The sequence below is a fragment of the Oreochromis niloticus genome, linkage group LG17 (genome assembly GCF_001858045.2).
Source record: "Oreochromis niloticus isolate F11D_XX linkage group LG17, O_niloticus_UMD_NMBU, whole genome shotgun sequence".
Taxonomy (NCBI): domain Eukaryota; kingdom Metazoa; phylum Chordata; class Actinopteri; order Cichliformes; family Cichlidae; genus Oreochromis; species Oreochromis niloticus.
This window is the reverse complement of record NC_031981.2, coordinates 33,037,471-33,048,483: the sequence shown is the minus strand read 5'-3', so window position 1 is coordinate 33,048,483 and position 11,013 is coordinate 33,037,471. Positions and strand designations below refer to the sequence as shown.

Genomic DNA, 11,013 nt, shown 5'->3' with positions numbered 1-11,013 from the left:
ATATTTGATTAAATCACGCACCATCTGTAGTACCTTCCTTTGGCAAGTAGAGTTTGAACAAACTCACAAACTGGCCTTTGACTGTTCTCTGCCTGAGGAGCTCAGTGGCTGCTTTGATGATAACGTGGTCCGACACTGTGACAGGAGCCAGGGAACGAGGCTTGACACCGCAAGCCCTCCCATCCTCCGTTATACATATTGCTCAGTCTTCCTCGCTCACGTACACAAACACCACAGGGGACTTGTCACCCACCCACGCTGCAATCTACCGCCCTGCCGTTCCACATTTTGAGTTATTACCTGTTTCTATTATATCGTTCACACAGTGCCAATAATGCACGAATCGAGTTATGAGACGGGAACCAAGAGCTGAACATTTCAGCCTTTATTAAGCTGTCTGTTACTGCAAGAGGAAGCGTCCGCGCACGTACACACACAGAGTTAAAGTTCCCACAATCAACACAGACAGAAACTGGAGAGCATAAAAGCACAGTGATCGCTTCAGAGATGAGCAGATGGGACGGTGTGAAGGGAGAAAGAGCTGGAGGAAGAGGAAGGTGAAGAGGGGAACTCAAATGAAACAGGAAATTAAATAAGATATCCTAATGTGAGGAGACAATTGGTAAGAAGTCATCAGACAGCGTAGGCCACAGCAGCCTTGAAAGTTTATCAGTGCCTTCACAGGAATCACACAACCATAAGTACAATTTAATAAATGTGAAAGGGTCGTTATTCATGTGTGAATTGTAACGTCACAGAGTGCAGGGACAGTCAAAGGCGGTACAAGGAAATGTGAAAAATGCCACTTCACTTTTTTGTGGTTTTTTAACACACTGCACTTGTCACTGGGTCACTTTTCTTCTTTGTCATTCCAGTTGCATTCTTACAAATTTGTTTCCAGTTAGTGTGACACGCTCAAGGCCAATAAACCTTCACAAACATATTTGTGCAGTCGCCGGCTTGTGCGTGCTCGGCAAAAACGCATCAACATGTTTGTGTTTGTGTGCGTAACTCGGAAAATCCTGGTGAGTGAACCGAGCAAAATGCCTGAACTGTCAGCTGTCGCCCCAAGAGAACATGTACAAACTAAGATCACACTGTAAACAGGGGTGGCTATATTTTCTCAGTGTGGACATGCAATGCAGGTGATTCACTTTCACGTTTGTCTCGTCACAAAATACTCCAGTTTGCACTTAGAGGCTTGGAGACCTTTAGTGAGATTTTCTAGAGATTACCTCCTAAAATTTGGAGGTGTTTGATGGGCATTTTCTTTATTTGCAGTCAAACTATTCCCACAAAACCTCATCGGTTGTCAAGCAACACAGTGTGACTGGGCATCATACAATCATATTCTATCCAGAGTTTGTTCTTCAACCAGGCACAAATATGGCCTTTTCTTTGCATTTTGCCTAGAAGTCCAGCATCCAGGAGTCATGCTGGTTGATTCTGAGACTGGTGTTTTGTACATGCCATTTAATGACGTTATCAGCTGAGGACCTGTCAGGTGTTTGTTTTATCACAGTAGAGATGGAAACATTGCCTTCTTGCCCAGGTTTGCCTTCCCTTTCTTTTCCTAGAGCTAGTATGCAGCATTCTGTAAAGGGAGTAGTACACTCCTTCTTCAGTTTTCATGAAATTTATTTCAATCTGGAGCACCAGGGCTGGTGACAGACACTCAGCTAGCAGATTTTATTTCTTCGTTTTCAGTGAAGAATTGCCCATTTGTAGCAAACACAGCCTTGAAGGCCTAATAAATGGGCCACTGTACACCTACATTGATTTTCCAGTAGTCATCAATAACCATTTCCAGTATTTCAGATTCATTGAAAGTCATTTTCATTCAAAAAAAGAGTGTTTTGTTTTTTGGAATATAATGATATTTCTAGACTGATGGGTTTAGCTCTTTCTCCACGAATTGATGGGAGTGTTTGTTACAGGCAAACATTTTCAGCATGGTTTAGTGGTTTGGATGAAATCCAGTGTAAACTGGACTTCCCATGCCCTTGCATCAGAAGAAGGGCATAAGAAGCATCCTGGCTCATAGCCAAAGGATGTGCAGGATTTTGATCAGCCTCCACCTTTCCTGAAGGCATCAAGTCACAGGTATTTTCTGTAACTTTGATTTTTATGATTGATAGTGCAGAAAAATGTTGGTTCTTAAAAATTAACGTTTGCTCTTAATTTAATGGAATATTAACAAAAAGCAGGTAGTTATTCAGTGTCATCAAATTTATTTCCATATCTTCTTTATCTTTAGGTTCTAATTAATATGTTGTAAAGACTAGTCAGCACTTTCTGAGGGCAAAGTGCTCCACACTAAATATATTCAAAATCCTTGACTAAAGGAGCTAGTAGAGTTTCAAATGAAAAGACTCACAACATTGCCTAATTTAGGCTATAATTTTCTAATCGAACACAAATGGAGTTCAGAAATGGGATTACATGAAAGATGTCACATCTGCTCTCTAGCAACATTTCCTTGTAACACTCAAATGTTTTTGGATTCTCATCTTTCTTTTAAATGGAAGGTTTTATCTCTTTGCAGAATTCATTAGGAGGATCTTTTCGAAAGTGATGTTGAATAGCAATTGCACTATGCAAATGCTAATGATTTAGACTGCATAGAGTTCAGCCTGACAGAATCCAGCCAAAGCAAAGCATCTTAAAAATTTCACATTAAAATGTACTACGAAAGTGAGAAATATATATTTGAGTAAGCAAATCAGTCTTAAATTGTGAAACCAGAAGCAGGATGATTTCAGCCTAACCCCGGTGATTTCACTGAATTAATTACACTGACCGTCACACACATGGTGAGTCTGTATTACACATAATCATACATAGAAATTGTATATTGTTTGCCCAGCCACTAAGTATCCAGGAGGTAAGAGTAGTGGTGAAATGACCTCATCAAACAGACTGACAGAGAATTAACAGGCAACAATACTGGCAAGTTAATTATGTGTATTTAATAATTAATAAATGTCATAATAAATCACTAGTGAAAGCTTCTTTGATTTGAATTGGCAGCTTAAAACCAACCAATTCAAAACATCTTCAATTTTTATTTTATTTCTTTAACTGTCAGATGCAAGCGTCACTTCTCTTTGCTGATATCACAGACTGAATTATTGAGGATTTAGAAAAATAATAACAATGAAAAGAAAAGTAGTTAGTTAGTTATTTTTTCCTCCAAAATAAAAGACATTTGATTTAATAATTGGTCTAATATAAACTGTTACTGTTACCAATCCACCATGACCAAATCTGAGAGCATGGCGCCATCGCGTGTTCGAGTCTCGCAACTGTAGCCAGCATGAGGTGGTGTTTACTGTTGCTAGGTAACGCGCATAGGTAGCTTAACACCAGTGAAAGGCTTTCTGCTGATTATCCAACCCTTTTCTCTTAACATGGCAGATAAAGATAAACTGGATTTGGTCCATCGGGACGCGATTCACGCTGAGCGGGTCCGGAAAGAGCAAAGACACCAGAAGCTCCACACGGAGTTCAGCATCAACCCCCACAGGAAATGTAAGTAAGCTAATCTCCCTTCTTGCTCCGTTTCTCGCCCTCACATGAAAAATTATGATAAAAATAAGAACTATCACTTACTCAAAAGTGTGAGTGGCCAGGGGTTTTTTTTCCCTTCAAAGGGCTTTTGACTTTCACTGTGATTAGGGGACCAAAATCAGGGCCGGCGCCAGCACTTCAACAGTGCTTGCAAACAAGGTAACTCTATGATTCAGTGTCCAACATGCTCATTAGGAAGAGCCAGACACTAAAAAGCACGAGTGCTGTGCACTTCATGGCAGTTTCGTCCTCTTTTGTAGAGCTCTGTATGATTGTTGTACTTTATACCTCCTTTTCTTACGTATGTGTGTACTGTGTTGCAGTGCATGTCCTGCCAGACAAACCCATGTGTAGGAGAACGACAGAAGTGATTCCAGAGGACGGTAAATTTCCATTGAAGTTAAATATGAGAAATACTCTATCCATCTCTTCCGTTTATATAAAAATTAAAAAAACAAATTGGTTTTATAATTTGATTTTTTTGGCCTCCAGAGGATTTCATCAAGGCTTTCCGCAAGGCCCACGAAGTTCCTACCAAGAAGTACTCTATGCCACTCACTGAGAGTCAGGAGATAGGATGGATGTCAACTCCACTGGTAAAACTCTGTTAGTGGATTTTGGAATGAATTGTAGCTTAAATGTGTGAAAAATTAACAGGGACAACCCCAACACTACTATACGATATCATGAAATGCCCTTGTGTAAATTGTGAAGAATGTGCCCCCCCCCCACTGTAAACGACAGTTATTGGTGGAATAACTGGAAAAATGGGAACACAGTTAACATGTCTAAACATTCCTCTTTTAATTAGGGAAACACTTATTTTAAATTCCTGGGCTGACAATGATGCTTAGAATAACACACACAATACAGATATTTGTTTATCGTTTATTCATGCCATTTTGATATTTGGAATTTTTTTTTTTTTTTTTTAAAGACAGTAAACAACACCAGTAGGCTGATGAATCGTGCATCCACCTTAACTCTGTTTATTTATTTTCCACTAGGTCCCGGAGTCCCGCCAAGACACCAGACTCAATTTCTTCCGATTTATGACAGACGTCACCAAACACCATGAATTGGGCCAGAAAATTAAACTACACACAGACACACACACACAAAAGAGAGAGAATAGAGACTGAATGCCTACTGAAATGTATTTGTTCATCAAACAATCATGCGGGTGTCAGCACAGAAGCTGACCCTTCTTAGAGAAACACTTGCAGGGGAAACATTTGCACAGGTCTGTACAAAACAAACACGGCCATCACATACTAATCATACTAATGAAAGGAAAAGGGCAAAACTGACAGCTGCTCAATATTATAAAATGTCATGTAACATGGGAGAGAATCAATGAGTCAAAAAGCTGAGTGAGAAAAGTAAAACAACACACAAACCTCAGGAGAACAGTGTGTCATTGAGAAGGTGGAGATACTGAGGTGTAATCACAGAGAGTGGATCTAAAACCACCTTAGGGTAGGGACAACTGCAGCCACAGATGCAAATATCAGTGTATATACAGCAAATAACATTGTCCTCAAACTTAGGAAAGCTCTGTATTTTGGAGCTGTGTGCAGTCCATTCTTGGCTTTACAGGCCCTTTGAATAACTTCCCCAGCTGTAAGATCGGACTCAGTCCATCTGTGGTTTGAATATGATTAATATGGACCTCCATATCAATCCAGATGCATGTACGAAAGGTATATTGTACCAAAAAATGTAGAAGAAGAGCTCATAGTCCCTTAAGGCAAATCCTGCCAAAAAGCAGAGAGCAAAGTCCAGTCTGCTGAGCAGCCCGCCAGTCTCTAAGAGCGATTCTTCATCTTCTTGCGCACAGACTTGCCTGGACGTTTCTGGGAGTCAAAGAGAAAGAAATTATTTGTTTTTTTATTGACTGATTTGAATAAAACTGTCAATGGCTAACTGTGTGTGTGAGAGACTCACATTTTGTTTTCCTCCTTTCCCCTTCTTCCCTCCCTTGCCGTGAGCTATTTTGGCACGGAAACCGGAAACATCGTTGTAGCTTTCCTTGGTGTTCCACTTCTTTCCACTCTTTTTGCCTCCAAAGCCAAACTTCTGGTCCTTGTATTTTCTCTTAGCGCTGGGCCTGTAGAAAAAAAAAGAAGGGAAATTGTGAATTTCATTTTAAAAATACCACAAATCTGAAGTGGGAGCAAAGAAAAAAATAAGCAATGACTGCTGTGTGCACTGCTGTTCAAACTTACCCCTTTTTGTTCACTGCTTTCTTTGAGCCCTGAGAAGATTCTTTATTCATCTTCTGGTCACCTTCCAAGAATTCCAGTTTGTCGGTCATTCCTAGAAAGAGAAGATGTTGTTCTCAGTGCTCAATAAGTGATGCACCCACAGTGGTATAGTGACAAAACGATAAAAGAAATAAGGAAATAACGTCCATGCTACACTTGTAAACACCCACCCTTCTGGTATTTCTTTACAGCGGACATCATGGCCTTCTTCTCCTGCTGTCTCTTCTGGATCACTTCTATTTGGACCTGGCAAAAAATTCAAAATTAGAGTCAGTCTTTTAGCCATGTACAGTCGAAGTATCATACACATATAACATTTACAGGTGTTAAGAAGAATTTCTAAACTCAGTCACCAACCTTTTTGCCAAACTTCCTTTGCTCACGCAGTTTCTTGGCCTTTTCTGACCTCTCCATAATCATCTGCTTTGAGATCAGCTTTTTCCTGATCTGAACAGACCAACACATGAAAAGGTATATGAATATAAGCCTGACAGAACAAAAGAACAACTAAACTCAGGTCCTGAACCAGTAGGTGCAAAGAAATGTTAATTACTTTACTATCTGGGTGAGAACTAATACTTAGATTCCAACATCACTGTAATTATGTGTTTCAGGTTTTATGGAACATGTAAGGAGAAAAAAAAAAGCAAACAGCTGATGCTTTGCTGGTTTAATGTAATGAAATACAGTTTGAGCTTTAAACATATTTGTCAAAACTGAACCTGCATCATTATAAAGGAGACCAGGCTCACCTTCTGCATATGCTGATCAGATTTGGCCATCTCTGCAAAGTAGTCTTCGGGCCTCTTGGTGGCTATGCTGTGCCTGTTTAGAAGTGGCATTGCCTCGAGGATTGTAGCCTGAGCTTGACGGTAGCTGTAAATTAACAAAAAACACCAAAGAATTGGAATGGTCTCTTTGTAGCTGTGTTGTATTTTTGCAGCATTTTTTTTTAGGCTATTCTCTAAAACATTCAACACTGTATGCATGTTTGTAACTCTTTAGCTGAAAAAAGTGATTTCTTTGTCTGACTCGTAACCAAACTATATTAGTGTGGTTACAAAATACAAGCATATGTGATGCTTTAAATAAAACTGAGCTAAATTAACAGTCACGTACAAGAACATCTCCCTCTGGAAATCATCATCAGCATCCAGTTCTCCAGCGGCTGGCGCTGAAGCTTTCTCTTCAGCTTGAGAAATTATATTTGCAGCTGGTAGGTTGGTCAGATCCAATCTCTCCACCCAGGGAAGATCTTTACGAAAATCAGCAAGACACTGTTTCAACCCCTCCTGTGTGACAACATAGGATCAATAAAGGTACAACAAGTAACAATATTATTATATTCACTTTACAGGGAATTTCGAGAACCGTTCCATTGCTGCTTTAAAACTATTACAGTGGTATGGTTGTTTATAGTACGTTGATCATCCCTGTGTAGCATAACTTGCTACTAACAGAAGATGTGAGATGCCACTCACCACATTGTTGACTAACTTTTTCGGTTTATCCACCAGAACGTTCATCCCAGGCTTCAACAACCCCGCTGCGAAGGCTTCTTGCAGCTGGGCAATGAAATGAAGATGAATAATATTAACTCTGACTTATCTAAACCACCACTTGCTACAGCAAGACTACACGGTCCTACTAAACGTGAACTTTCGTGCTATCTAAAAAGCTTGATTAGAAAAATAAAGATTCCGACACTGATAATAGTACCAGGTCTCTGTTTGTTTGATTAACTTTATAAACAGCAGGCACAGTGACGTTTAAAACCCTAATACTTAATAGGAATGTGGTTAGCTAACGATGCTAGCATGTTAGGAAACTGACCTCATCGTCCGATAATTCACTGTTTTCCTCCTCTGAATCCTGACCGAGCAGCGCCTCTTCCTCTACGAACGCCATAGTCTTGCTGCCGATAACCATGAGATGACTATATGCGAACTATCAATATTAAAACGTAAAATACGCCTCGGATATACAGTGCTCCTCACATGGAGTATAAGGAGCCTTTCACGTGGAGCGGAAGTGACGCCTCTGAACGTCCTACCTATTCAGTTCGCCGGGGGATAAAAAGTGTAAAAATAATCGTTCCTACCCGGAAAAAATTCCAACGCAGAAAAAGTAAATAAATAAATAAAAAATAAAAAATACAGAAGTAAATAACGTTTAAGTCACACTATCCGATAACTCAATGTCCGATTCGCTCGTTGAAGAGTTTCTGATGCAACTTTAGTCACGTATCATCTTATTTCATTGAAATCTCCGCTTTTCATATAGATAAAAATGTTGTTTTGAATTCCATTCCAGTCTTTAAATTTGATTTAACATATAAAATAAAATGCCTTGGGTGGTTTACGAAAACCAATGACTGTATAAAAGTCTACGGTCTTTGACGAAAACACGTTTCCGTTACGTCTAGTGTGTAATATCAAATAAGTCCTCTTAGAGGAGATGTTGTACACCTGCGCAGACTGGAAAGTACAGTGGATGGGTCGATATGAGAACTTTACAGTCTAACGTCAATTTAGAGATTCTACTTTAAATCTTTTCCTATTGTGTAAAGGAAGACTCAGGATTTTCACTTGCCACCTCATCAAGACAGAAACTATCGACATTTCTTTTCCATTACTCAATTCCTGAGTCGATTTCTGTCACTTTGACATGGCACGACTGAGAAAAATGTCTGCGTTTTTGGCCCAGTGTCACTGTCAATGAACATTTTGTCTGTGGGGAAAATCAGGACAGCCCAAAATCTGGTGCTCTGAGTAAAGTTTGTTTCTGCATTCATTAGACATTCAAAATTAAATAAATTCTTTTATTGTTTATTTCTTGGGATGTAGCCTGTGTGTGTCTTTAACATACAGATCTCTGCCTGTGATCCTTTCCTCTTTAGTCATGCTACCCAAGGAACTTTTTTCTTTAAACTCTCCAGTGCACATCACACACATTTTGATTAGCACCCGAGAGAAACCAGTGGATATGCCGTATGCAAAGGCCATCAGCATTGAAATGTCCAAAACCGAAGAGTACTTCCAATGGGAGTCACAATCATTCACTTTAATGTTAGCGAAGGACAGTTTGTGTTCATCTTATGTGGTCACGTAGCAGTTGTAGAGTGAAGGGCTTGCAGTTAGAACCAGAGTGCGTATGTGCTGAATGCTAATGGTGTGCTTTGCCTGTGACCATGGAAGTAAGTTGATCTTACTCAAAATGTCACTTGAAAGGGATTCATCTCAAGTGGTCAAGCAAGGATCTCAACCATACCAAGGGCAAGGCGAAGAGCTGACATTCTTTAAAGTGTGCATACTAAAACTAAGACTTAGTCTAAGAGATAATTTACCCTTTCGGGTGGTGAGGAGTAAAACACTCCTAAATGCAATTAATGGTTAGCTGTGTTATGTTTATGCTGCTAAACAGATATGGTTTTCTTTGGAAGACAAGGTAATTGCAAACCTTTATTATAGCCACATAGCAAAGAAACAGATAATCAATAATCACCCAGAAAGTAAAGCAGAATCAGACAGACAGTATCTTTGCCTTTTTTCATTGTTTTATGTGGTCTCCAGGTTTCTCAGTGTGAATGTAACTTAAAGAAAAATATAAGACATATCCCTATATTGAAACTGTTTTGTGTGGTCATTACCTGGGTGGTTGCTGGTGTCCTATCTTATGCACTGTGCATCAGAACTGCTAACTGAACAAAACAGCACATAGCATCTTTGATCTTCGCTTTCATACGCCATTCAAATAACTAAAAAACATCAAAAGATATTGAATCTGGAACTAATGCAGTATTTTAATATTTTGCCTATTTTATCCTAACTTTTTTTCTCTTTACATGACACTGCTGCTCTTATCTATGTTACTGAAAGTTAAATTCATTATCTCTTTGAAGGTTGCATTTGAGATTGACTAATAGCAACATGAACAGCTTTCTTCTTAATAAGCGGCTCGTTTTCACGACACCTGGACTACAAAAGTGATCCAACTTTACAGGCTTACTGACATTACTTTGATTTGTCAGGAAAGCTCAGAGTAGTCTTGCAGAAATGTGTTAGAATAACAGTTGTAATAATTAGAACATACAGTGATGGTGAAAAGACACAGTTAATAAAACGTCATCTGGTCCTTACCCAGTCTTAAAATTAAGTAAATGCAACCTTGGACAGACAACAACACCTGATATATTACACTGAGCCAAAATGCAGAAGAAATGTGTTAAAAACTGAGTAGAGCCAATTGTTTAATAGCTTGTAGACCTGTAACTTGAAGTTATAATTTCCGGAGTGACTATATGTCTCTCACATTGTAACAAAGAAATTTTGGCTCACCTGTCTTACAAGGCTGCTTCAGTTCATTGAGGTTTGTGGGCATTTATGCACAGCTGTCTTTTGGTCCAGCTAGAGCATTTCTATCAGTTTGAAGTCTGGACTTTGGCTGGACCATTGCAACACCTTGATTCTTTTCTTTTTCAGTAATTCTGTTGTAGATTTGCTGCTGTGCTTGAGGTTGTTCTTCTGTTGACCCAAGCTTGAGCTGTCAGACAGATGACCTCATGTGTGACTTTAGAATATTTTATTATACAGAGAAGCTCGTGGTTGACTCAATGACTACAAGGTGTCCAGGGCCTGTTGCTGCAAAACAAGCCTAAATCTTCACCCCATGAGGTGTTTGTGCTGATATGCTGTGTTTGGCTTTCTTCTATCCAAACGCCACCTTTTTGGCCTCATCTATCCAAAATACATTGTTTTAGACATTTTGTGGTTTGTTCGGACTTTGCAAACCTAAGCAATGGTGCCATGTTCTGTTTAGAGAGAAGAGCCATACTTGTGCCATTTGCTGATTGTTTTTCCATGAACTTTAACATTTAAGATGCTGACTGATGCTTGTAGAGTCTGAGATGTAGACTTTGGCTCTTTCAGGTTTTCTGAGCATTGCACAGTCTGACCTTGGGATGAATTTGCTGGCAAATCCACTCCTGAAAAGATTGGTAGCTGTCATGAATGTGTCATGTTTTCCACTTGTGAATAATCTTTCTCACTGCAGAATGATAGACTTCAAATTGTTTGGAAATGGCCCTTAACCATTTCTAGATTGATGGGGAGCAACAGTTGCTTCTTCAAGATTGTTGCTGATGTCTTTCTTCCTTGGCACGGTGCTAATTCACCTG

General features: G+C 39.4%; 2 protein-coding genes across 2 annotated transcripts; one reads left to right on the top strand and one right to left on the bottom strand.

Moving 5' to 3' along the window:
* The first annotated feature begins 3,301 nt into the window (after nt 1-3,301).
* On the top strand, nt 3,302-5,018 carry cfap144 (cilia and flagella associated protein 144). The gene is made up of 4 exons (XM_003452348.5): nt 3,302-3,531; nt 3,894-3,953; nt 4,063-4,166; nt 4,578-5,018. Exons 1-4 carry the CDS (start codon nt 3,411-3,413, stop codon nt 4,710-4,712), a joined length of 420 nt encoding a protein of 139 aa, XP_003452396.2. The 5' UTR covers nt 3,302-3,410; the 3' UTR covers nt 4,713-5,018.
* A 70-nt stretch (nt 5,019-5,088) lies between these two features.
* Nucleotides 5,089-7,900, bottom strand: ebna1bp2 (EBNA1 binding protein 2). The gene is made up of 9 exons (XM_003452332.5): nt 7,671-7,900; nt 7,319-7,402; nt 6,957-7,129; nt 6,590-6,713; nt 6,195-6,284; nt 6,008-6,083; nt 5,799-5,889; nt 5,518-5,680; nt 5,089-5,426 (listed from the first exon to the last, which is right to left on the bottom strand). The coding sequence occupies exons 1-9, from the start codon at nt 7,764-7,766 to the stop codon at nt 5,379-5,381; spliced, it is 945 nt and encodes a 314-aa protein (XP_003452380.1). The 5' UTR covers nt 7,767-7,900; the 3' UTR covers nt 5,089-5,378.
* Nucleotides 7,901-11,013: the final 3,113 nt, after the last annotated feature.